This window comes from Hippocampus zosterae, chromosome 11 (assembly GCF_025434085.1).
Source record: "Hippocampus zosterae strain Florida chromosome 11, ASM2543408v3, whole genome shotgun sequence".
Taxonomy (NCBI): domain Eukaryota; kingdom Metazoa; phylum Chordata; class Actinopteri; order Syngnathiformes; family Syngnathidae; genus Hippocampus; species Hippocampus zosterae.
In genome coordinates, this window is record NC_067461.1 from 10,032,529 (window position 1) to 10,060,061 (window position 27,533).

The window sequence follows — 27,533 nt, forward strand, 5'->3', positions numbered from 1 at the left end:
CTCTCTCGCTGTCTGACTCTCTGACTCTCTTTTTGTCTCTCTCACACCATCCGGCATACGCTTCCCAAACCTGAATTAATGGCATGCCATTTTGTGCAGGTTCGAGGTAGTGAAGAATCTGCTACCTCTTGAACACCACAAGGTTCTGGCCAACATTCGCAAGACGGAAGCTCGCAATAAGAGAAAGAAACAAGCGTCGGAGCAACAGGAAGACTCGGACAGTGAAGAGGAAGCTCCCAAAGCCACCGGCGACAGGTACAACTCGTCTTTGTCCACATGCAGCGCTGACTTGCCATTCAATGCGAAACCTCGTTGTTTTTTTTTTCCTTCTCAGTATTGAGGACATCCTGGCGGGGTCAGACAGCGAGCCGTCAGAGGATGAAGGCAAGGCTGGAAGGAAGAAAAAAGGCGGGAAGCAGCAAAAGGGTCGGGCCTGGCTGAAAGAAGGAGAGGAGGACGACCCGCTCAACTTCTTGGACCCCAAAGTTTCTCAAAGAGTGCTTGGTAAAACAAATACAGCAGTCAAGATATTTGTTATATTTTTATTGGTGTAATGTATATTTTAATGGGAATGTTTTAATACGGTTTTGTTTTTATTTTTTTAAATTACCGTATTTGCTTGTGGGTTGACCAACGAGCTCAAGCCTTTGGGGAGTATTTTTTACCCATTAAAAATATTTTCTTATTAAAACAAATGTAATTTATTTTAAACAATTCTCATACATTTTGTTAAAATCTATTTTTACGGGTAGTTTTACATTTTATTTGATTTCATTTTTGGGTAGATTTGAATATAATTTCACAACAAATTAAATATGCTATATATATTTCTACATGGAAAAAAATATGCAACCAAAATATTGAAATAATGATCTCTTCCAAATAAACTCACAAATGTACTTATTCAGTGTGAAATGTAGGCTTGTAAAATTGACCACCACACTGCAATATGAACCTATTGAAAAGTTCCAAAATGCAACGTGAACATTGCATGATGTTCCAAATCAATTTGTATTTATTGAGTTTGGAGTATTGACTATTTTTCCTCTGTCAGCCACCAACCCTGAGAAGAAAAAGAGCGCCAAGGCTGAACACGGCTTCAAGGTGACATCAGACGGGCGGCTGATCATCAAAGAAGAGGACGACGAGGATGACCAGAAAGGTAGCAATCAATCTTTTATTACTTGTAAGCACCCGGAAATGTTCAATTAATTAATCGCCCTTCTCACAGATGACGGCGAAATGAAGGATATTCTGGAAGAAGCTGGAGTGAAGATTGTGAGTGTTGTTGGCCAAGATGAACCGCCAAAGGCCTTCACAGTTGACTACCAACTCACAATGTTAATTATTTTTTTAAATGTTTATTTTCTAAGAAAAAGGTACAAAAGAGGAAACTCCGAGATGACAACTTTGATGATATGGACACAGAAACACATCCCAAGTACAAAGGTACATGACAATATTGACAGCAGTTTAATAGACCGTTACATTTTTACCAATGTTGTTCGTCATACATTTTGTCATTTTTGGGCTTGGAAATGACTGTAAACATACAAACAAGTTTATTGTATTTTTATTTTGATCTATTTAAAACTATTTATTTAAGGAAGCAATTTGTTAAGTAATTCATCAAATGCAGAAATTACTTTTTTATAATGAATTTCTACCAATTGAATGAATGGAATTTTTCATGGTCTTGCTCAGCTGGTGGTTCGGGCATCCACAGACAGTTGGGAGGGCGCGCAGACTTTGGAGCAGAGTATAAGTCAAAGGTGAAGTCAGCGGCATGCAGAAAACACAAAGACAGTCTTAATATGTATTTAAAATAAAATATATATAAATGTTGTTTTTGTTATTGTTTTAACAGAAAGGAAAGGGGGATGTTAAGAAGACAGGCAAACTGGACCCTTATGCTTACATCCCTCTACGGAAGGCCCAGCTCAATCGCAGGTATGAACGCCATTTTCAAAACCATGTTATTTTTGGAAGATGTTTGTGGCATGGTTTGTGCGTGTGTGTGTGTTTTTGTGGTCAAAATAGGAAGCGGGCCAAGCTGCAGGGCCAATTCAAGGGCATGGTGAGAGGAGCCCAGAAGGGGGCGCTGTCAGGTAGAAAAATGCAGAAGAGCAAGCGGAGAGCCTGAAGACCATGGATGACTCTTCGAAGGAAATTCAAATGTGTGTGCCTGTGTGTTTGGTGACGTCATGGACATCTTGTGTGGATGTGAAGAACTCAGTTTGTTCTTGAACTGCCTCATAATCCTAATTCTGCTCTTCACATTGAGTGTATGCAGATACAAAGACAAAGTATTATGTATTTTCCTTACTAAGCCACCTTAGAGCAGTGTTGGCTTGTGAGTGAATAATAATCTTTTAAAGGAGATATACTGTACATTTTTTTCTTTTTTCATCAAAATCCAAAATGGTTCTATTTGTCGTACATGTCTGTGATGTGCTGCCATCAAAATGTCAATGTCAACGACTATCAGAAGCTAATCTGCATTCAGCAAAACGCCAGCCGCACTGCTTACTTTGTACCTCTACCCTATTTCTCCTTTTCTCCCATTTAAACTTAAATTATGACTTTGAATGCACTCCAAAATAATTTTTAAAAAAATCTCTGATTTTGCATTAATGTCACGGGTAGATTATTAGTGTCCTGACAGCAGTTAAAAGTCAATTTGTTTAATTCAAGGAAAAAGCACTGCAGCACTAAATAATCAATGTCATAAACCGTCTCGCAAGCATATTTCTGCAAAAATATCAGAATATTGCGAAAATGGATGACTTCTATTAGATGAAAGAGGTGACTCATTAAAAAAATGTTTATTGAAGTTGTTAATACAGAAATAATGCAAAAGATCATTTCAGTCAGTTCATTAAATGGAGACAAGCACAAGGCAATTTTTGATACTAAAAATTGTAAAAAGACCACAAATGTCAGTCTAGAGGGCTTGCTAACATAAAAAACAAACGAACAAACAAACCACACACACACAACTTGAAATTGCCCGAAAAAGAGAGACCCTAGTGTTGAACTCAGCCATGGCTAAATAAAAATAAATAAAATCTGTAGAAACTGCCCTGCAGTTGCCACAAGAATTTTAACTGGTTGGGAAATGTAAAAGGACCGTCGGCCTAATCTGCAGCAACTCCGAGGGTAGTCTACATTTAAAACATTTTTCAACTTACTATTCGTTACAACGCTCATGTTTTTCCTAAAAGCTCCTCTAACAAAACCGAGGCAAAGTTACTCATACATAACATTCTCTTCATTCCAGAAAGGGCGGGGAACCTTTTTCCTATGATGCTAAAAACATAATGCAACAATAGAACTGTTAATCATCAAATGGTTAGCACGTCTGCCTCACAATTCTGATGTTCTTGCTTCGCATCTCTCCCACATTCCCAAAAACATGCATGTTAGGTTCGAAGAAGACTGAAAAATGATCTGCCCAAAGGTCATACTGTATCAATTCACACCCTGATCTAGAAGCAAACATGGATTCCTACATGCTGTTTTCTTCCTATTCGTCGCCATGAAAGTACTGAAGTAACAAAATGGTTGGCTGATTTAAACTTGAGGATAAATTTTGTGTTTTTGCTGTCCAGCAACAATGCCCACGGGCTTGCAGGAGTTGGACCACTTTACATCATCATCATCACAGCCTGGGAGGTGGTCTGGAAGGCGGTGGTCCCGGGGGTATGCGGGATGGGGGCGGCCCGGGTGGGGGTCGTGCCACAGGAGGGGGTGTGCGTGACGGAGGCGTGGTGCGGGGCCCTCTGGAAGGGGGCTTGGTGCGGGGGACCGAGTTGGAGACCAGGGGTCGCTGCTCGGCGGGCGCGGGAGGGAGGGCAGCGGTGGGAAGGGGCGAGGATGGCGGAGAGGGGGCAGCGCGGGTGTAGGTGGCCAACTCGCCTTCTTTGACCCGGTGGAAGCTTATGCAGCGGCCCTGGAAAGACGCGACACAAATGTTAGGAAACAACACTTTGGTGTTGTCTGTCTGTCTGTCTGTCTGTCCATCTGACTCCATCAATTTGCCTATCATGTCTTTGTTCATCTGCCTGTTTGTCTATCCATCGATCCAAAGTAGGGGTACTAATTATTTGACTTCCTGCTGAATTTTGGGGGTTTGCTCAATTGAAGAAATGATCAGTCTGATTTTTTTTAATGGTAACAGGACATTATCCAAAATCACAGTATGAAAGTTAGAAAATGTTAATTTTATTGTTAGATACATACTGATTCATTTGCCATGCAGACAAATATGGCTTTCCAAAGTTTGACTGGCGCCCGTGTGCAATCCACCAATTTGCCACCATAAACTGATACAACGTCAAAACATGTCAGGGACAAGACTGGTATGGTTTAATTAAAAAAAACCCCAACAGCATTTTAAATAGCACGCTATGATATTGTACTTCATAAAACATTCAACATTGCTAAATAAATAGAATGACATTTAAATGAGCTGTTTTTTGTCGCACTGAATCAATTAAATAACCATGGCCACCTGGGAGCAGTCTAAGACTGACGGACAAATATACTTGAGATTCGACGTCTGAACTCCTCTCTGATCATCAGTATGACTCTAATATAAGTCATTCTTAGCAGAAGATGAAGAATACGCATGTATACTGTGAGTATGTTGTCTATCCTCGTGTGTTTATGTACTCTTTGTATTGAATGCATTGCTTAAAACAAGAGTTCATCAAATTGGTGCCTGTTTCAGAAGTGTGTATCAAACTGGTAGCCCGTCGCACTTATCAGCATTAGTTTCTACATAAGCTAAGATAACCTTTATTTCGAGACTGCAAATTTCCCCAGTGTGGGACAAATAAATGTTATCTTATGTACAAGCTAATGCTAATTAGCACTAGCATTAAGATAATAGACTGAAAGTCTCTCTTTGAGGTTTTAAATAAACGAGAAGTAACTCTCCTTGTTTTATTTTTAATCTTTGCGGTTAAAAAAAGAGAAGTAACACTCCTTGTTTTATTTTAGTGTGCCAGTGAAGAATGTTAAAATGTTTTAGCGTTTGCCGTTTTGAAGTGAAAACGCGCAGCTAAGAGACAGCCTCGACGAGTCGCGTCCCCGCTTGTGCTGACAGAAGCGAGAGTGTTTGAGGGCGGACAGAGGCGCGCCTGTCTTCCCTTCACACCTGCGCCACAATAGCTTGCAAAATTAGGCGCACACACTTGCGCGGTCTTCCCCTTTCCTCCTCCCGTGTTGTGACACCAAACAGAAAGTGCTTTATGTCTTATGTGTTTGCAACATAAAGGGGCATCTCTAAATATGCCCACAATAGTTAACAGAGGGTGCTAATCATGATTTACAAGGCGGCAAAGAGTGGGACGCTTCTCTTATTGTCCTCATTGATGGCTGTTGCAAAGTCGGCGTTGTTATGAGACATGGAGAGGGGGCTCTCTGTGTCCTTGGTGGTCTGATTATAACACCTTATTAAACAGAGAGGCCCTAAAGTCACACAGGGGCCATTTAGATGGCCCAGGCAGCGGTAGCTTTGTGGCTAGAGGGGCGCTATTGTGCGAATGCATGTATATGAGGAGCTGCGTAATTGATTGGGGTCAGTCCGCTCGGGGAGAGGAGGGCTATCGGGGGGTGACTGCCACGGTCTTGTCATCGGGCTGCGGAGAACGGGCCAGTTTGGCCAACAACACCAGCAAGAGCATATGGACACAATGAGAACACAAGCTCATGAATATGAGTGTGTGTGCGTGTGTGTGAGCATGCGGCTACTACAACATATGGCCTGAATGAACCCTCTGGCTCATGAATAAACAGACAGGAAGGTTCAGGAAGATGCTGTAAAAAGAGCACTAAGACAAAAGAATTGGTGTTTGAGGAAAAAAACTCGCAACCACTTAAGCTAAACGAAACTTTTTGATGGGTATGCTCTGTCTAAAAATGACACTTGTTAGAGAGAGTGATGAAAATTAATATGTTGAAACGCTATCCATGCATTTAACACATCTCGACTACTGATACTGAAAATAAATAATCAAAATAATGACAATGATCTATATTCATTTAAAAATAAGGCAGTGTCTGTACTACATAGTAGTACTGTATTTTTAATGTCATTTGTATTATTGTATTATCAATTATATTTTCATTATTCATCTAATCTTATCAATTTAGTGTCATGGTAGATGCCGCCTAAACCCAGATAATAAAAAAAATGGGTGGGTTGTGTCAAAATGAGCATGTGTCGTACACTATTGTGCCCTAAAAAAATAATGTGCAGCATGAGTGTGGCAAGCTGTAAATCACATGTAATCTTATTTTTGTGCAATGTAACTTCCAGTGCCGCACTGCAAAATTTACACTGAGAATTTAGCCTGTAACCACACAAGACATTACGCGACCCTGTTGAGCATGATGGTTTGTCACAGCTTTATTTCCCGTCTTTGCGACTCTCCCTTTCCAAACCTCAACTGTTTTTTTGGGAAAATCCCCTGAAACACCTCCAGCATTTCTCCTAACACCACACTCTTTCCAGGCCTCAAGACTCTGCGCTTCACATGCGCACACACGAGTATGATTGATCCAGTCAATATGCTGTGCCTACACATCGGTGGCCGATACAGTAAAGAAGAAGGCGAGAATGAAGAAGCGCATTCGACCCTCAAGCATGACATTACAGCCAAGCACTCACATAAGCAAGTATGCCTACACTGTCCTCAAACAATACATGATATATATCCTAGAAAGCCAGGATGTAAACATTTTCAATCACTTTTAAACAGACAACAGGCGGAAAAGAGATTCAACTGGCAAGTCTTCCCGTGTATCCGAGCGTACAGTGTCAAGAGCTTGGAAGATGGTTTTATCTTGAATGAGATAAGCGATGGATGGATGGATGGATGCTTTGGACGTGCAGCAGACATTAAAAGTCGAGCCTTAAACGCTACAAGAGGTGAGTGATGAAATGTGTTGGATGAAATTAGGGCGAAGCGAGGCTTTAAAGCAAAGTGATTGGGTGACGGACAGACGTGGGGGGGGCGTAAGATGGCGGGGGACCCTCTGGTCTCTGCCGTCCTGTGTGACGGAACATCCGTGCCATCAGCTGCGGGGACAAAAGAAGGGAATCTCTTGTGTCACAATATGGCTCGTGGGCTTTAAACTGCCCATCTGTTTGTGTGACACTCACTCGGCGGTGCTGACACACAACTTACAGTGACAAGCGCGTGCGCGCGCACACACACACTCATGCAGTTAAGACATAAAATGCAAAAACAGTCTGTGGCAGAAAGTGGTCGCACGCTGACGGCCGTTTTGCAGACGCAGTGAGGTAAAAGTAATGCTGGGAGAAAGCGGAAGGAGCGCTCCCGTGAATAGATGCTCGATAATCTTTCTGTCTTTCTTGTGCTATTAGCTACTTTACTTGTTCAGTCTAAGAAAAAAAAGCAACGATTCCATCAACTAAATATTTGCTCGGGGCTTTGGCGGTTTCTGGCGTGTGCATCACGTGTGGCTCTGATGTAAATTGCGAGGTGAAATAAATTGTTTTCTCGTGCTTGATGACAGGAGGGGGAATTTGCACCCCCTGGTGGAGTCGCAACCATGTCCCAGGAAAGTTGGCCTTAGCATCATAAGCATCAACCAAATAGTTGGGGAGCAAATAGGTTATGATACAATTTTACTTTTTTTTTTTTTTTATTATACCTAAGGCAACATTTTTGAAATAATTAAATAATCCGACGCTAGTAAACAAAGGTAAAATGATTGCAATAAGGTTCTGCTTTTTGTTGTTGTTGTCATGTTACCTTTACTGTTGCTGTATTTTCATTTGTTTGGAGCTAAACACATTTTAAGTAAATATAAGGTCCATTCCTGTCCTTTTTAAATGTGTGTGGGTGCGCGTGTGTGTGAGAGAGTGTAGGGTGGGGCATACAAAGTAAGGGGTCTCACGTAGGGGGCCATTCAAGCCAAAACCGCCACTTTTAGGGATGCTTATTCACTTGACTTCAAATTGAGTTGTGTTTTCTTGTAATACACTTATTTTATTATCTATATTTTGGTAACAATATTATCTATATATTTGAAACTATTATAGTATTGGGTTTGCAACACTTTGTTGAAGAAAAATAGCCTTGCACTATTTCCGGTTCCCAAACGGTCTTCGCATGGCAGTAGAAGGCTCAAATGTGCTTAATCACGTGCCACCTAAACATAATTTGTGCCAGGCGTCACACATTGGAGGCATTTTTTTTTTGTTCTACGTTCGTCCTCAGGAGTCTTTCACCTTTGACCATGTTAAAAGAGCTTCGGTGTAAATCCTCTTCCACTTTTTGCATTTTAACACGCTGCTTTTGACCTCAATACGTTTATTGCTTTTCCCGCCATATCTGTCACTTTTGGAAGCTCGACCTACAGCGGCTCTTGATGAGACGTCATTGCTGTCTTTTATGCTCGCTAAGCCTTTCAGCGGAATCTTGCTCTCACTTGCCGCAGAAGTGCATGCCCCCTCCCCTTCCTCTTCCTTTTGTAAATATGTGAAGACTAGTTTCATTTTTCTCAGTTAATGGACCATGTAGGCAGTCGTGCTCATTGTTGGGGCATCTGTGTGAAGTGACTTTGAAAACCTCTGTCCTCACAAAGATGAATTGTGCGGCTCGGAAGAAGGAAAAAAAAAGTGGGGATGAATCCATTGGCGCTGACTTATTTGATAGACTATAGACGCATACTGTTACATACGAAGAAGATGCGACACAGGGGACAAATTGATACATTTTCCAATGGGGAGTGACAATGACACCATTGACAAGTGCAGATGTTATGCCATGGCAACCAGCGTGATGATGAAAACATGTCCTCAGGGTTATAGGGGTGCAAGCACGAGGGTCCAAGGTTAGAAAACAGGCGCCGCTTTGCTCCATCTAGTTGTGCTACACCTTTGTGTGACACACAATGATGTCACTGACAGTACGGCGCAGCTTTAGAAACGTTTCAGAAAAAGTCAAGGTTTGGACAACAATGGCGGCATTGATGACATGAGCGCGATCAAGAGGCTATTTTGCACGCATTGGGTGTGTAAGAATGACTTGCTGCTGGTGTGTGTACATTTGACACACCGACAAGTTGTCACACTGGAACGTGATTGCAGAAATGTTCTATCTTTCAGAGCGTGATGAAAACACTCTCTGCCAGAAAGCATTTAAGTGGTTGCTACCCACCCACAAGAAGATCCATAATTATAGTCATAATGCCAATGTCTGGTGCACACATTTTGTTTTTGCCGCATGCTAAAAATGAAGAAGGAATGTTAAGCCAGCACTCACCTGGTCTCCAGGCTGAGGCCTCATCAAAGACACTTGGTCGTAGCCTCTTCTAAAGAGAGCCCACAGAGCATCTAGCTTCCCCTGTAGAGGGGAAGGACACACACCCACACGGATAATTTATTAAAATATAAAGCTTGCTTAACTCATTCACTCCCAAAGACGTTTTTAAACGTCTTTTCAGACTTGGTCCAGAATTGGATGGTACTGAATGAGTTAAGAAAGAATTCCCACATAGTTTGAAGACAAACCTGAATGGGCGTGTACCACCTCCTTCGCTGGGTGGGCCGGCGGTTGGGTTTGCGAGGCTTGGGTTCATAAGGCTCAAATTCCTGGTCTGGCATCTTGACGACAGCATTTTTGGGTTTGTCCAGCTTGGCGCCCTCCTCTGTAGAGCCCTTCTCCCCCCAGCGCACCTGCAGGAAATACATCAACGAGAAATGGCACGTTTTGCACCCAAGAACCGCTGAATGTATCCGGTTGTGTACCTCCATGCGTTTAATGCCTCCCACTCCTCGTCCTCCGTAGTAAGACGCGTCCACTGTGGGCCATCTCTTCTTGGGCATTCCATCTTCATCGTCCGATTCCTTTGGAGAGGAAAGGCTCACTTGCAGCAATCCATTTGTTATAGCCATTAAATGTTTGAAAACTGTACTTGGCAAAGGAATGAAAATAAGCTTATGATGTTTCAAATGTCTTGAGTGGGATAGCATTTAATATCGTTTCGACCCATTTTCAGCAATTAACTTCAACCATTTATAACGTCATTGGGGAAACGCATCTCTGAATTCACTTTTGCGGGGTCTTTAATTTAGCAAATGTGTTTTAAATTTATTGCAGCAATTATAACCCCTTAAAGGGAAACTAAACTTTGATTTTGATGTACTGCATATTAATATTTTTGCTGAACACCACACACAGAACGACACGTGGGCATACAAAATGAGCATAAAAAGGGCAAGGGGGAAGGTGATCAATACACTAGCATCACTCAAACAACTGATTTCCTTGGGGTTTTTTTGTTTCTTCCACTTCCAAAGCTCAAATCCTTTTAGATGCACTACTGTTGCCCAAACATGGATAAGCAAAGACTAGTACTACTATGAAAAGTAATATTTTGTATGTAAAGAATTTAGGCGGCACAGTGGACGACAGTGGACGTCCGCCTCACAGTGCAGAGGTGCAGGGTTTGTGCAAGGAAAAACTAAATATCAGCCGAAAAATTAGACACCTTGAGAAGGGGCTGAAGATAGGGGAATACCCCTCTAGGATGAGGTGCAGCACTGGCACAATTCAAATGATGCCTTTCTATTATTGCATTTTTAAAGATTCGTCTTTTAATATTACAGTGGTTGACTTATTTTCACACTTATATGACCGTGTTCAAATGCACAATTGATAATCATTTTATAGATAGCTAGAAATAGATTGCATTGACAATCAGCTTGTTTTATATATATATATATATATATATATACACAAATACTTACTGGTTCTGGGGGAGGTGGAGGGGGCGGTTCTTTGATGACCTGAAGGTTGAAGAAGTAAAAATCATATTACAGTAATGTAATGGGCCCGAAAGAGTTCTTTGCAAATGAAGCTAAAATGCTGATGTGTCAACTTACCACAGTGCAGCAGAGAGGCCAAAACCACCACATGAGCAGCAGGGCCAACAGCAAGAACACCACCAGCAGCGAGATCAGCACGATGGTGCCGTCAAACTGCACAAACGACACATGCACAATGACGGCAACGAAATTAGACCAAGAGAGAGTCACATGGAGAAAAAATTGTCTCTGTGCAATCAGAGTACTCACAGCCTCCTCTGATGACACACGCAACAGAGGAGACGTCAGAAAGAAGAGAGGAAGAAGACTGGAGGAAATCCAAAGGAAGTTTTGAAAGGAAAAGGGAAGTTGATTAAAATATGGGTCCACAGCACGCCCGTGATCTACTCACACATTCAGTAGTTGTGATGTGAACCGAGCTGGTGATGTAGGAGATGCCCTCATTCATGCTCACCTGTAGGTAGATGACCCTGCAAAACACGGACGCAACATACTTATGACTGAGGCTTGCTTGGACTACTTGGTCTACTCACGCTTGCCTGAAGCGGCCTGCACATTCCTCCATGTGCTCTGTCCATACTTGCGTTCTCTAAAACGCTGACATGGGCACTTTCCCAGAATCCACCAAAAGGTCAAGGGAGTTCTTCATCAAGTTGAATGATGTCTCATTCATCTGCCACTAGGAGCGGGTGAATGAATGTTTTTTTGTTTAACTTGTTCATGCTTCGTGAAATTGTGGTGATTCACGCGTGGATAATCGAGTAAAATTGTAAAAAAAAAAAATACAAAAAGCCCTATCGCGGCATGGTGATCTAGCATGTCCGCCTCACAGTGCAGAGGTGCAGGGTTGGATTCTGGCTCCGGGCTTCCTGTGTGTAATTTACATGTTCTCCTCGTGCCTGTGTGGGTTTCCTCCCCCATTCCAAAAACATGCATGGCAGGTTAACTAAACATTCGAAATTGTCCCTAGGAGTGATTGTGAGTGCAAATGGTTGTTCATCGCTGTGTGCCCTGCGATTGGCTGGCCACCAGTTCAGGGTGCACCCCGCCTACTGCCCGAAGACAGCTGGGATCGGCCCCAGCCCGCCCTCGACCCGCATGAGGATATGTCGATTAGTAAATGGATGGATGGATGGAAAAAGCTAACCACCAACAACTGAAATAAAACTCTCTTGATACATTTGTGAAAAACTAATGGAGACTGCGCACTTGGCCAGACTTTCAATCTACTTTGTAATATGAAAAACTGGATTCACCATTGAGCGTGAAAACATTTAGCTCTTTCTTGACGGCTGAATGGACGGATTTGTTTATCAGTGACCAAAACAAAAGATGCTAGCAGCCAAAGTGAGAAGTGGCAAAGGAGGCAGCTGCAGATTGTAGTTCTCGGTTGAAGGAAAAGAGCGGAGAAAGGCTTCTTGTGCTGTGCTTATGGTTTGGGGGGACAGAGACAAGGGGGGCATTGAGCTTTGGGTCCACATTTGAGGAGAGGGCGGTGACGGGGGTCGGGGGGGTGTGGATGGAGAGTGTGTGGGGGATGGTATGAAGAGGACCTTTTCTGTCTGAAATCCCTTCAGCACTATCACTCCCTTCTGAGACCCCATGAGACACCCCCTTCCCTCCATCACCCGCTGACTTCCTCACCCACCAACATTACACTTGCTCTCCTCCATACCCTCAACACAACTGTGCCTTGACTCATGCTGTCACCGACTTGGGAGAAGGAAATCGGCAGTGCAGGTGCCGCTCTTATACCCCCCCTGCCATCGTACGGTCAGGGGACATGCTGCTATCAATCTCTATCAATCACCATCTCCCCCATTATATGTGTCTTTGCCCTGTGTTTATGTGTGTGTTTGTATCGTCGCATCCGGAAGGATTGCAGTCAACACTGATTTATGTGAAGCCAGCATCAATGTCTTCATTCTAAGAGACAAGGCTCGGATAGAGCAGAAGGGGATTGAGGGGCTTCAAGGTCTGGTTGGCAGCCCGAAGGACAGGAAGTGCATATAGCGTTAAAGGTGGGGACCAACGCAATTGTTCGCTTCCCGTCGAAGCAATGAATCTGACTGCGGTTGCACCAACAGTATGTTGTGTGTCTTTTAGGTGCAATTTTCCACAGTCCATCAAGCGTCAATTGGTCTCCTCTTTGGGCCCTTTGGGCATTCACAGCTGACTTGCTCTTTAGTGGAACGCAAGGGTGTCAAAGAGTGCTGACTGTGCACTAATGGGCTTCAGCTACATGGAAAAATGGACTCCTTCGGGCACCGGGTGTTGATGGTGTACCACATTTTTATTTGGTCTCACAAAAAAAATGAAAAGAAAAAAATAGAATAGAAGACGCTTCACTTGAAAGGCACGGCTATTTTATGACTGGCTGTTTTAATAAATGATTGAATGCATTTTAAAATGCACCTGGGGGTTTTAGTTTAATTTTGCCATGCAAAAATATGTAATTCTATATCATTATATTTGAGATAGTATATTCTATAAAATTAAGGACACATCCTAACATAATGGTACCGTGACTTATTAGAGCCTTTTTTTAGATGCAAGCCATTGCTCTGCTGCTTTTTATTTATTCTTTTTGGGGGGGGGGGGGGGGGGGGGCTTGTGAGTGTTCACTTAAGTAACAGGTACTTTTTTTCTGACTATCAATCTAGTGAAATAAAGCAGGTAGAACATCTAATCTCTCTATCTCTCTCTCTCTCTCTCTCTCTCTCTCTATATATATATATACCGGTGTATATATATATGTATATACTGTATATAAATGGATGGGTGGATGAAATGAAATAATTTGTCTAAATTGGAAAATAATATACATGTATAATTTTTCAATGGATCCCTCCTCAATCCATTGTCTGCATTACCTTTTCTTGGATGAATTGAGCCCAATTAACTTCAAAACCCGTCTGTCACTGTTTGTATATCTATATTGAAACTCGTGACGTATAATGCAACCTATCAAAGAGTCTTGGGCAAAAGCAAAATTCCTCTTCCCAATTGATGTCGGCTATGACTCCCTATAAACCAACATCTTCGCGGACGAGCTCAAATCACACAAGAAATCTGAGTGACAGCACCAAGACAGATGATGACTAGGAGGTGTCTGAAGCCGCAGGGCGGCAGTGGATAATTATGCACAGGCCTGGGGGGCAGCGGGACCGGGAATGCTGCTGGGCCTCGGTCCACTTGGAGCTCAGCCCAGAGCCGCGCTCTGTCTGCCCCACTCGAAAACTTCCACTTGCAATTACCAAGGGCAGGGTCGCAAACGCTCGGAGGAAACTTTACACCCATGGCCGCTTCCCCTCGCACTCTTTCTCTCTCCTTAAAGTGTCAGCTGCAGATTGGGATATCACACAGATAGGCACGCACGTTCATATTTACACACATACGGAAAGGAGGGGGGCTGTGAAGGTCTAAACCAGGAGGCGCTCATTAAGTCGTGTTCCTGGGCTCTCCTCCTGTGATTGGTGTCTGCCTTCGTTAGCTGTGACAAACTCTGATTGATCGCACCCACGCTCAGTGACTTTGACCAAGTTTTCAAGGATAAATGGTGTGGCGGATAAATTGGACTCACGCACACAAAAATAAGATATGGACTGCTAAGTTTGGTCTCTATAAAAAAGTGTGAGGGTTAAAAAGTGACAAATGATGCCCAACTCACCTCCCTGCCTCTTCGACAACAGGAGCAGGACAGAGAAGGAATGTATCCTCTATTCCGGCTGGTCTCTCATCTGCAATTAAATTAGGTTTTTCTCGATGTGAGATTTTTTTTTTTTTTTGCAGTTTGAGAAGGAAATAATGTATAACCAGTTTATCAAATGTAATGTTCCAATCATACATTCTAGACATGTCGACACAACTACACTTTTACTCGGACGTAGTCCTATACTTTTCTATATCCTGTGTTGTTTGACTCATTTTACCCTAGTTTAGGAAAAGCATACTAACCACAATCCAAGGTCAGGGCAACCTGGCCGCCTTGCTTAAAATACACATAAAAGCCAGGTGCAAGAGTAAACACGTATTTTTGAATAAACCAAGGGTTGAAGTCCTCATACACGTCATGTCAAATTGATTCTTGTATTGATTGTACTGTTGTAATTCTTGTAACCCTCAATGAAAGCTCAGGTAGGAGATGAGACTCCAGAGATCCGACCAACTCGCTGTGGTTTCATCTCTCCTGGCCAGAATTTTGCCGTGGGTGTCCGTGTCCCTTTGTCTCTAAACTTCCTACTTGTCGTGGTGAGGGTTACTTCTCCTATGACACAGATGAGGAAAGTGTTCCCACTGTGCTCGCGTTCCACAGTGAAAAATCCAATGTGAAAGGCTCTCGAGGTTGTACAATCCTGCATCATTCCAAATCCGCAAAAAACGAGAAGGCCGACTCGCGCTGTCATAGATGACAGTAAAGACCCAGTGTAAGTGCAACTATGAGTTGTCTACTATCGAGTGCTAATTTGTGGTCTAACTTAAAACTACAGCCGGCCCCTACATTTTCATAGTAAGGCATGCATGCATTTCCATATTTGGAGATTAAAAAAAAAAATCCTATCCCCATTGCTCAGTTTTTCCTGAAAAACATACGACCTGCATACATTATTGGGCATGAATCAAAGGTCCACTTAGCATGGGGCCCGCATTAAGTTGATTATTAAATGATAGGCCAAGATTGATTTGTGATTTTTGCAAGTGAAAATTCACTAAGCCGCACCCCCCTACCCCCCACAACACACACACGCACACACACACACATTCCTATGTGCATTCCCGTTATCCTGACTGAGAGTCTGACTGCCAGCACAACTTACCGACAGTGTGTGTGTCATTTAGTTTGAAGCTGCAGCGGACCTGGTCGATATTTCTGGCATGGAGAAAGCCGTTTCCTCTCACCACCACCTGAAAGTTCTCTGAGAGACAAACACTGCCCTCATTTCATTTCATACACACCAACAACATGAAGACTTTTTTTTGGGGGGGTGGGGGTGATAAAAGTACTGAACCGTTCTGCAACTTAGTTTTCGGAAGACTCGGGCTCAATGGGAAATGATCACCATGACAGACATTTCCTTTCTCTGTTGGACTCAAGCCCAAGCATGCCTCATTACGATTTGTTTATATCCAAGAGTCTGTATGTATACGTACAGAAAGTCCACAACATGTTCCAATTGTACTGACGCTCAAAGTGCTCCTCTTCCAAAATATCTTGGTATGTGTGCGCGGTAGCCACGAGGCGTGTGTGCACGGTGCATGTGCGTCTTTGACCTTTACTTTCCCTCGGGCGCTGTTAAAGTGCACTGACAGGGCCTTGCCAGCATATGCCGCAGTGACGATGTGGTTGCTTCTCAGCATATGTTGGCGAGTGGGAAGAAAACACTTGGTTAAAAAACAAGCCTGCGGGCTTGACAACAGCACAGTGCTGTCAAAGTGGGTCGAACCTTACCTATGGCACAACGCATGACGTCTGCACGTGTTGTGTGTTTGTGTGGACTGTGTGTATTTCTTTGCCTTTTCCTGAGCCGAGTGGAAGCAGATAGTGTGTTTGCATTCTGACTGTGCACCTCTAGCAACCTCCCGGCTAATAGAAATGAACATCGGTCACACCTTTACCATTTAAAAACGCCAGCGTGAAGATCACTGCATTAAAAACACAACAGTAGTGTGTTGGCGTAAATGTGGCACTCCTCTTTGAAAGGTCACACCAGACACGACACAAGTCGCTGTTGCGAATCGAGACATGCTTTAGATGTTCAAATGTTGCAGTTTTGTTGGTATACGTGTTTTATAGTACTGTCAAATGTAAATGACAAAGTACATCCATCCATCCATTTTCCGAACCGCTTGATCCTCACTCGGGTCGCGGGGGGTGCTGGAGCCTATCCCAGCCGTTTTCGGGCAGTAGGCGGGGGATACCCTGAATCAGTTGCCAGCCAATCGCAGGGCACACAGAGACGAACAACCATCCACGCCCACATTCACACCTAGGGACAATTTAAAGCGTCCAATCAGCCTGCCATGCATGTTTTTGGAATGTGGGCACCCGGAGAAAACCCACGCAGGCCCTGGGAGAACATGCAAACTCCACACAGGGAGGCGGGAGCTGGAATCGAATCCGGTACCTCTGCACTGTGAAGCCGACGTGCTAACCACTGGCCTACCGGGCCACTGACAAAGTACAAATGAATTCTATTTTGTGAGTTCAACAAGATGGCATAAAGAATGTGCTTTTGTTGACCATACTGAACAGCCATTCTTTTTTTTTTGTCATTAAACTTTTGTGAAATGAGTGAGGTACAGTATATTAGGTTAGTTCCCTGGAAGATCGCATGGAGATTATATTAGTTTCAACACACACTAGCTGTCACGTACAGTGGCAGGCAAAAAGGTTAATGCTGTCATGATCATGGCGGGTCAGGACTGGTGGCGCCCTGCTGACTTGTACCATGCATATGTTGCTGCCCGCCACTTTGACCACATGTCCATGTCCATCTTCACCTGAATGTTTGACGAGCATGAATGTGACCGTCTATATGAAGGATACATGTTTGGGTTTTTTTTCTGTTGTTATGCCGCGACACTTGTGTGCGCGGAGAAAGTGGGCTAAGGCTTGTCCGAACGGCAGCCCTTCAATCACGTTAGTGCAAGAGGACAGCGAAGGGCAGGGCGGGGGCCACACAGGAAGGAACGACGGGGAGGAATGGGTCAGGCGCTAATGAAAGCAGCAATCTTGGCTGTCATGTTAGATCTCTGGGTCAATGTTATGCCTATGTGTGTGTGTGTGTGTGTGTGTATGGAGTCAGTGCTGTCATATCTGATAGTGTGGCCCAATGTTCACTGTCCAGTCTGATGGCCTGTTTGCAGGCAGCTCAGCCTGGTCACTTCACATCAGTGTGAGGGACCTGTGTGTGTGTGTGCGCGTTTGTGTGTGTGTGCTCTTAAAGAACAACTATACATGTTATAAGCCTGACTTGCATAGATAGAGACAATAGGACAGTAATGATGCAATATGTCACAACGGTGCTAATAAAATGCTGACCGGTGCTAGACAATCACATTATCTTGCGTCACGCTACAGCAATCATATGCGTTGTATAGCACACATGCTGTGATTATTTCTACACGGCTTCATTTAATAACAAAGGATGCACACTGGAGTAATAGGCTCAGTGCATTACAGTGGCTGCCCTTCATTAATTAGGCCAGAGTCAAGTTTTGGTTGGAGTGAGTTTCTTAGTTCACTGACCATTAGGCTGCTCATCAATCGAATGACAAATGAGGCTGTTGGAAAATATTTGGGAGCATGTCGGCTGATAAACTGGCAATACGCCAGAGAAAATTATCACATGAGGATACTGATTAAGCCCCTTCTTAGTGGTATTATGATCATCTTCTCAGCCTCTCCTTTCCTTATCACTTAACCATTTCTATATAACAGTAAATAGCAGCAAATATCTTTCATTACAGTTACTGTAAATGTCGGTGGAGTCGTACAAGCGGCGACTGTATTTTATATTACTCTATGGTTGTTAGAGGATTGCTAAAACAACAAATCTAATAATACACAGCGCTATTTGTGATCATTTTTAGAAAATCTCATCAAGATTTTTTTTTTTCCAGGCTGTAAATGCACTCTCCGGAGTGATTCCTAATAAGGTCATGTCAAAGCTCATCCATCCCGCAGACTCGCACAGAGGCTTATGCTCCATCTTATTTGGTGCCCCCCACCCCCTTTTACTTCTTCAAAGTGGCATCCAAAGGCCATGCAAAGAGAGGCCAAAGTAGAGGGTGAAGGAGCCAGAGTGGCTATTCAGCATTATACGATGTGGCAAACTAGGCCAGGGAACAAGCCATGCTTAAAGATTCATGGCTAATTTCTCTCTGACCAAGTCCAGTTCCTCCCCCTCCCCTTTTGACCCACATGCCGGGGCCAAGTGACTATGCTAATCTCCCCCGGCCGTGAATGACAATACGCTGTGTGTCACCGCACGGCAATAAGCCCATGTGCGATTACTCAACTCCATGGTTCGCTCCAGAGGCTTTGGATGACTGTCATCTGACAGAATCACACCCACATATTACTGCTTCGGTGTCTTCACGAGGAAACCTTGCTCACCGCACCGCCCTTACCTCCCGCACATACGCTGGATGGCTCAGCTGCGAGTATCTCGATGCAGGATTTCTTGATGATCTAAAGCACACCACAATTTGATGAGATGACACAATTTAGTGTGTTTCGTTGTATATTTGTGTGGATGCATGTTACCGAGTCAATGATTCCCCTGAGGGCTTGGAAGCCCCCCCACACAGGAAACACATGTTCCATAGTGTCTGCAATGGTCGCAAGCTAGAGAAAGCACATACACACGGAGAATGTTGCATTTGCTTTGTTGCATGTTTTTATATATATACACACACACACACTCTTTGCTTCTGTGTTTCCCACCTGGGTTTGGTTAAACTCTTTGACTCCTACACAGTAAACAATGGCTCCCATAGACCTGGCCCTTTGAGCCTGTGAGGATGGAACACAAAAACGAAAAAAAAAAATGCAGTCAAGCCAAAAGGGTCACCACCAGTGTTGCTGTGACTTTTCCAACACCTGAAAAACCCATCAGATACTGAACGCTCCACAATTTTTTTTGTTTGTATCAAATGACTATTTGACACTTATTGTCTTATGTAAATTAGCAAACCGAGAGGAAAGAAACTCAGAAACTAGAAAGAAACGGTGACTAGCTGCAGCAAAAGGATGAAAGATACCAAATGTTACATTACTATTATCTCTTTTCAAGAATGAGCAATAAAATAGCAATTGAGTTCACAGCCAGACAGTATTTCGATATGGAAAAGTCCTGGTGATAACAAAACCAAACATTGAGCAACCTGTGGTTTTCTGACTTGTAAAGGCCTCTACATTGGTTTTATTATAATATTTTGGTTGGAAAACGTATGTTTTGAAACAAAAAGCTAAACTCTATATCGACTGTAAACCAAAGAATTTAATCTTATGTCGGCCATTTTGAAAAATGGCTGCTATTTGGGTCATGGGTGAAATCTGTGATGACCCAATAGGTAAAATTATTCCTCTGCGTCTGTTCTAAGTGCCAAATTTTCCTGCTTTTATCATCTACTGAGCAGTTCTTTGATAGATTGCGCCAATCCGCGTAACTATATGTCCCAAAGGCCGTCCCAGAGACTTCAAAAACAGCCGTGAAATAAAGTATTTGCATGAAAGCAACTCCTCATCCCATATTACCTCTCGCTGAGCTGTGTCAAACTGCCAGTCGTTCAATTCCCCGTCAGTCAACGCGATGATAACACTGGCTGTCCCTGTGAAGCACGCAAAATTCAGCGCCTGCGAAACAATGTACTGTATTGTTCATCGGCGGTAGAAAGTTTACCTTGATTCTCTTGATATATCTGTGCATTTGCCTACCAAAACAGAGACATAGTTAGTCTGAATATTTGACTGGTTGTTTTATACCCGTTTAATTCTGTGCTAATGCAGATATTGAATGACACTGTTTTCAGGTTGCCCCTACCATTTCCAGACCAAGGTTCATAAATGTATCTCCTCCAGCAATCACACTTTTTAGAGCTCTGAGCCCACCAGTGATGGCCTCCCTGAGGGACACAAATAGAGCATGTAAAAAAATCACCACAAAAGGAATTTGAAAAACTTAAAAAAAATGAAATTGAGTAATATTTCCAGTAGAACAAATGTAACCCTCTAAGGGTAGAGGAGAAATTCCAGGAGAGGGATGCACTAAATGTTTTATTTTGGGGTATATAAAAAGGAATAATATTTTAAAAAAACACTTTAAATTAGAATGTAAATATTTACAGTCACGGCACAGTGTGCAGTGTAATTCTTGCAAAATAAAGTGCTATGCAGCATGTACGCAATTTACACAGTTTGCAATCTATTTCGAGAACTTTATATATTTCTTTCAATTTCTTGCAAATAAAAAAGTAGATTGGAACGTTTGGAGCAACTGGTTATTGTTTTTTCCACTGCCGTGTATGAGGCTTTTTGCTTTGGCTATATTATGAAAAAAAAAGCCTTGCCCATGTTATGACAGAAACTTGCGTTCAAAAGGAGAATGACTTCAACAGAAACGGGATGTGGCGGTCTCCAGCATCTGAGCATTCCATCAGCTTAAAGGCTGAGGGTAAATGGTGGCAAACTAAAAAAGTAGGGCCATAATTTGAATCTGCACCCAAAACGTAGTGGACTCTGTATTTTGGGCAACATGCTCCATCCAATTTTGCATGCAAAATCAGCGATGCATTTTCCACATAAACATGTCATCAACAAATGTCACATAAAAAAACAAACTCCTGGGACAGAGCTAAACATACAATACAGATGTGTGTTGTTTCTTTACCTGTTCTCGGTTAACTTCATGATGATTTTGCCATGCGTGGAGAAGACGATGAAGGACATTCTCAACATGGGACTATGAACACACAGTTTTTTGGACATTCATATTTTCTAAATCGCAAGTTTGACTGAAAATGTAAATGATAGCAGCCGCATAGATCTGCTTATAATTTTAGATTTGTGTAATATTTTTAACATCCCCGCGCCCTTTGTGAGGATAAAGTGGTTTAGAAAATAGATGGATGGATGGATTTTTGACATTCCCCCCCACATATTAACATATTAGAACATAGGACAAAGACCATGACCTTCTAATACCCACCCACCCCCCCAAAAAAATCAGTTAAAAAAGTGGCACATTTTTCTCTCTGTTGTAAAGTTAATCAAATACTAAATTACAAAGAATGGTTAACAGTCAGCCATATTTACAATAATGACTGTACCTGATAAATTTCTCTGCCAGCTGCTCCACAAAAGAGTAAATCTCGATCCAGTGATGCTTCACACTTCCAGATCTGTCAAAGAAGAAAAAAAGCACTGTTGGCCGGTATTCCATTTGTTGCAATTTAATTTGTATTATTTAGAAAACAAGAGGAAAAGTCACATATTCATATGAAGATGTGCAACTTTGGAGCAAGTGAAAACGGTTGTGAGCATTCGCATGTTTTAATTTTGCAGAATGCAATAGTGGTGGTATGATATGAATATGTCTCTGGTCACATGCCACCTTTTTGCACTGTAACCTGTTAGACTTGCTGCTTAGCCGCCTACATGCTGCTACTGTTTACATGACTGTCTCCATAATGAAGCCCAGTCCCAGGAGGCTGCTAATGAGGGCTAATTGCTGTTTGGCCAGAGGGGTGAGGTTCGACTGGGACAGATGCAGCAGCCCTTAGCAGTGAACATGTAGCGGGCAGCTGGCCCGTGTGTGTCCATGTGCATGTGTGTGTATGCCCGTTTGGTTGTTTGTGTGCGGCAGTGAGAGAGAACAGATGGTGATGAGCACAGGCAGCCTAACAACAGGTTGACGGAGAGAAAAGGCAGTGTCGTGAACAACAAAGGGGTGCACAAGTAGCACTCATTGAGCGCGGGGGGTTGCAATGACTTCAAAAATCAGACATGGAAAGAGGGTGGCGGTCTGAAGAGTGTAACAGGCTCGTAAAAGGAAAGTAAGTCAAAGCTGTTTGGTTTCATGATGCTTTTCTTTTGTACCACCCGTTTAACCGGCCACTTCCTGCTCCACTTATCGTTTTCCTAGACAGGAGGACATGATAAAGGTTCCAGAAAGCGTCTGCTCGGGACACAGTCACAATACCATATAAGGTCTTCAAAGTGCTCCTTCAATTTTAGGATTCTAGACCGCCTCAAATAAACAGAAGAGAGCTTTGTAGGCAGTCTTCTCATGGTAATTACTGCCATTTTGATTGGAAAACCAAAGATAAGCATTACTTTCTTTTAGTTTCTGAATAGTCAGGGTTGATGCATTTAATGCACATATGCTAATAAAAAGATTATTAACAGTACTGTACACCTTTAGCCAATTAGTGTTGTGTCCTGGTCCCATCACTAGAGGGACTCTGGAGAGGAGTGTAGTGATAGCGAGCACAACAGGGAACAAGGAAGAAGACAGAGTAAGAGTGGAAGTAGGAGGAGCAGTAATCATACAGTTTGCTGAGCGCTAGATGACTATTGGTACCTCTTAAGGTAAAGTAAAAAGAACTACTTGTGTGCTTCCTTGGAACACAACAGCAAGTCAATGTTTTAAAATACAGTGGAAACCTTGAAGTCTAACAGTTTAGAATTTGACCAAAATTCTGAAAGCATAACCCGTAGGTGTCAAACTCAGGTCCTGGGGGGCCGCTTTCCTGCATGTTTTCCAAGTCTCCCTTTTGCAACGCACCTGATTCAAATGAACAGATCATTAGCAAGCTCTGCGGAAGCCCGGCATTGAACCTGTTCATTTGAATCAGGTGTGTTGCAACAGAGAGACTTGGAAAAATGCAGTACAGCGGCCCTCCAGGACCTGCGTTTGACGCCTATGGGCCCCTAACCAAACAATCAACTCTGAAATGTTGCCGCGACATCACTCCAAAGTTTAGGCTGGCTTTGTGTTTGAATTTCCACAATCTATGGTGTTTGGAGATGTTCCGAGTTATTTGGTTGTTTGAAACAGAAGTGGATAATTGAGGTCAACAAAGTAAAATTGCAGCCACAATTCTGCTTTAGCTACAAATGTTTCTACTCAACCGGCAAGTAAACAAGCTTATTTTGAGTAGAAGCACCATTGGATAAAGCCAAACGTGGCGGGGTTTTTCCTTTTTTTTCTTTCTTAACAAACCAGAACAAATAGCAGGTGACCAATGTGGTGAGATGGATTGTGTTCGACATTTGTGGGTGCACGCTAATTTCTGGCATGAATCCCATTTTTTCTCGACATGCTCTAATTCCTCCAAAGGCTCCAGTTCTGCATGATTGCCATCAGATTTTCATTTGAGAGATTACTCCTAACTATTTTACATGTATTGACACACTTTTACAAAGAAAGCAGTCTGCATGCACTTAATTCTTGAGCACGGATGTAAATTCCACCACAAACTCGAACGCATATTTCTCTATTTGTGGGTTACAAAGGAAATAGTTAGTCTGCTATTTGGTGTTGGTCAGACATTGAGTGTAGGAATGCAGGGAGCTGATGATCCTTTTTTCATTCTGTCCATCTAGATCTATTTTCTCAACACGCTGGATGCCATAGTTCTCTCCCACTGAGGGGCTGTTGAACAGGTCATCATGTGGCATTAAAGGGAAAAAGGCCAATAAGTTGGTTTTGAGAAAAAAAAAAGAGAAGAGCAGCTTCTTCCTGGAGGCCTGTGGAGACATGAAGAGGTCCAAGCACTGGGAGCGCTGGCCATGCGTGACGCATGCTCCTCGGGCTCCTCTTAAACTTTCGGAAGCAAAGGGTAAAGAGTGAAGAGCAGCTGACAGATGTTGCCGTGGACACCCCAAAGAGTGAAATGTCATTCAAAGTGTTGACTTTGCAGCTCCAATGGTGAGTACAAGGGAAACATGAGGACATGTTACAACAAGCTACGCAAATCACCGGATGCTTGAACAAAATTGATTCAACCACTCTAATTTACTCTGAACAAATAACGGCTTGACATTTTAACAGGTTCCATCTTTTCAGCCTTATCTGTACGCTGGTCTGCTTGTAGCACGTTTTGACATGTCTAATCGCTCTGCAGCCATCCGCATCATTTTGCAACTGGAGGCCAGAAATGATAAAAATGTAAATTATCATGTCTGAGCAGCTCCCAATATGCACACAGTAAATTACATAAGCGCAGTAAACTGGCATCATCTTAACTGAACATTGACCCAAAGAAAATCAATCATGTAATAATACGGTGGGCGCAAAATTGGAATATAGAACTTATTTTGTGCAAGACATGACTACGCATGACTAGAAAGCCCTTCGTCTTGTTGCACTCAATTCATTTTCAACTCATGTTGTGATCAGGGGTCCCCAACACGGTGCAGGTGGGCACGATGTCGCCCTCAAGGGCCATGTGTACATTTCTGTTCTAAAAATAGCTCACCTGTGATGGGACATTGTGATTTACTGGATAGATTGTAGCATTTAAAAATGTTAACCAGTCCGCGGGGTACCCCACCTCTTCTCAAAAGTCCGCTAGATCGCCTCCAGCTGAATGTATGGAAGGTCAGTAAAATCGACATCACTTTAATGCATACGTGTCAAAGTCAAGGCCCGGGGGCCAGATCTGGCCCGCCACACCTTTTTATGTGGCCCACAAAAACAAATCAAACATGGCAACTTCCATGAGGCTTGCTAAAATATATAAAATAATTTCAAATTCCCATATGATATAAAGAAGAGAGATATTGTCAACATTTTCTTGTTGCCAAACACCCCATGACAGTAACTGAAACAATCGTTCAATAAACCGTTATTCTTGACTTATTTATATGATTTCAGAAAAATAATGGTCCTTCAACGGAAATGGTAACTAAAATGCGGCCCGCGACAAAATGGGTTTGACACCCCAGCTTTATAAAGTAAAAACTTATCTTTGTTGGGACCAAATTCTGGACACTCATACTGGTTCCCTTTGGATTGTGCAGCTGTACAGAGCCCCAAAAATTTATGTATGCATGTAATATATTGCCAATATCAAAGAATAGCGAAGTGGATGTGGATTGTAGATTTGAAGCGTGCACAGAACAGAACTTGGGAGACAACTTGCACGGCTCGGTTGCAGCTGTGCTCGCCTGGCCGGCAGGGAGGCGTCAACGGCCTGAAACTCAATCCCGACTGGCCCAGCCCACATGCCGCGGCTCTGCTTGCTCTCTCTGCCTCGGTGTTATGAACCGGGCCAAAAGAACAACACGGCCCAACAAAAAAACAATAAAATAAAAACCCATCAAGTCTGCGCACTTGTACGGATTCCCCGCGTAATCCTAACCGCTCGCACAGCCTAGTGCTTCATTGTTTGGGATCTTTGTCATCGTTTAACGAGGGGATTTCCCAGTTCGGTTCGATTCTATCCTGGTGCTTATTTGTCCAACGGGACGCCGACGCATCAGGCCGGAGTGCCACGCGTTTTCCAGCCCACGGGGCGGTTGCGCGGCTAAGCGCAGCCATGAGAAAGTAACAAAAGCCATAAATAATGAGAGACACTCACTTGTCCAGAACAAAATAGAGGTCGAAGGCGCCCTGGCAGGACCTTTCCTCCCCCTCCTCCTCCCCCTGCTGTTGTCCCTGTTGTTGCGATCCTTTCACCGACACATGGAGGAGGAAAAGTCCCAGCAGAAGCGAAGCGAGGATCGTGTGGATGCGCCTCCTCGCCATCTTTCCCCCCCGCTTGCGTTCGAGCTTTCCAGCAACAGCGCCGCTACTCACTGCAAATCTTCACATCGTCCCCCCCACTCCAACATCCGTTAACGCATTGATCGACGTGTCTCAAGTTTTTCTTCTGCGACGTGAGGCCGGGCCGTGTCGCTACGCACAGGCGTGGACTGGAAGCCGGCCTCCCTAAATCTCGCCTCTTGAGACTGGGGTGGGGAGGGAAAAAAAGAAACGTGAGGCTTGCACAGGATGGAGGAGAGGAGCGACACCCGAGGAGAGTCTCTAAACTCCACTTAACTAAAACTCCACAGTAGTAGATGTCGTGTAAATGCAGATTAATGCAATTTAATGTAACACTAATTTGATTTATTGTTGCCCACTTACCCCTCAAGTGGAGTTTTAAACTGTTGCATCCATGGCTCTGGGACCAGCATTTTCCTCTTGTCACAACTCACTCTTAGACAAGTTATAAAAAATATCCTTAAAAGACACAAATATCATGTTTTTAAATGTAAGTACACGATGCTTACATGTCCAAAGTTCTTTAAGTGCACCTTATAAAAAACAACAACAGAGAATTTACATCTAAAAGAATAAAATTGTAATGATAATTGCACGACATACAGCCACACATTTTTGCTTTTATCTTGGCATAGTTTTGTTCTTTTTAGGAAAGTCTTCCACAAGTACTTGTACCATTACACCCCAAGTAACAGCCTTTCTTATACACACTTGGTAAAATGTTATTGTCCTATACAGTTTGGCCTGTGCTGCGTACAGGGAGTCTTCAGCTTCGAACGACGTTCATCACCGATACAGATTTACACATAAATCGGGATGTGGCATAGTCGTATCGCTAACCTACGCTGCCACAGTAGTGTCAAGTCAAAATTAAATCAAATTTTACATGGGGGGGAAAAAAGAATATAAAACAATTGAATGAAAAACAGTAAGTCATAGATAATGAACGTGTTTCGAATATCTTATGAATATAAACATTTATTTCAAATGACAAAAATGGACATACATGTTTTTTTACAGGAGAACGAACATTTTGGGATCATGGCAGCGTGAAGGATTATTTACACAGCAAAAACCTTGTTTAGTCTTACTCTTTTTCATACCCAGGTTGCTTTGTTCTCATACACACCATGTTTTCAAACTTATTCCAACATGAAAGGACTTGAAAGGAAAGAAAAAGAATAGAAAATTGCCAAAACTTACTTTGAATAGCTTTTATCTTTAAGTAACTTGAAAATGCACTGCAATAGTCACGCACCGATACAATTTCAAGATGCTGTCATGTTGAGCCACACAAATGTGGCAAAAAAACGACTTCTTTGAAACCTTTTGTCAGATATTTGTGTAAATGGTTTGTGTCTGTTTTTAACAGTAGCCTACTTGATCTTTCG

The 27,533-nt window shown here is 42.9% G+C and overlaps 2 protein-coding genes and 1 long non-coding RNA gene across 4 annotated transcripts in view; 2 read left to right on the forward strand and 1 right to left on the reverse strand.

Moving 5' to 3' along the window:
• The window catches only part of rrp12 (ribosomal RNA processing 12 homolog), a 101,099-nt gene that overhangs the window by 9,322 nt on the left and 64,244 nt on the right, over positions 1 to 27,533 (forward strand). The window contains exons 27-34 of one of the 2 annotated variants that reach the window (XM_052079498.1): positions 100 to 255; positions 335 to 504; positions 1,055 to 1,162; positions 1,232 to 1,278; positions 1,374 to 1,449; positions 1,705 to 1,772; positions 1,868 to 1,950; positions 2,041 to 2,620. In XM_052079498.1, the coding sequence (XP_051935458.1) occupies positions 100 to 255; positions 335 to 504; positions 1,055 to 1,162; positions 1,232 to 1,278; positions 1,374 to 1,449; positions 1,705 to 1,772; positions 1,868 to 1,950; positions 2,041 to 2,143 (811 nt within the window). In that variant the 3' untranslated portion in view covers positions 2,144 to 2,620. Of the gene's footprint in view, positions 1 to 99; positions 256 to 334; positions 505 to 1,054; positions 1,163 to 1,231; positions 1,279 to 1,373; positions 1,450 to 1,704; positions 1,773 to 1,867; positions 1,951 to 2,040; positions 2,621 to 27,533 lie in introns of those variants that run through there. The other variant, XM_052079499.1, reaches the window with a different exon arrangement.
• antxr1d (ANTXR cell adhesion molecule 1d) lies at positions 2,811 to 26,341 on the reverse strand. The gene is made up of 18 exons (XM_052079504.1): positions 25,958 to 26,341; positions 21,701 to 21,772; positions 21,262 to 21,333; positions 20,416 to 20,497; positions 20,275 to 20,305; positions 20,130 to 20,203; positions 19,317 to 19,385; positions 19,137 to 19,217; positions 19,001 to 19,061; positions 15,685 to 15,783; positions 14,538 to 14,607; positions 11,259 to 11,337; positions 10,925 to 11,020; positions 10,790 to 10,828; positions 9,788 to 9,886; positions 9,551 to 9,715; positions 9,303 to 9,383; positions 2,811 to 3,952 (listed from the first exon to the last, which is right to left on the reverse strand). The coding sequence occupies exons 1-18, from the start codon at positions 26,122 to 26,124 to the stop codon at positions 3,662 to 3,664; spliced, it is 1,728 nt and encodes a 575-aa protein (XP_051935464.1). The 5' UTR covers positions 26,125 to 26,341; the 3' UTR covers positions 2,811 to 3,661.
• The window catches only part of LOC127609933 (uncharacterized), a 76,088-nt gene continuing 52,506 nt past the window's right edge, over positions 3,952 to 27,533 (forward strand). The window contains exons 1-4 of the long non-coding RNA XR_007964702.1: positions 3,952 to 4,639; positions 6,521 to 6,684; positions 6,768 to 6,937; positions 23,979 to 24,303. This is a non-coding gene — a long non-coding RNA (uncharacterized LOC127609933). The remainder of the gene's footprint in view (positions 4,640 to 6,520; positions 6,685 to 6,767; positions 6,938 to 23,978; positions 24,304 to 27,533) is intronic.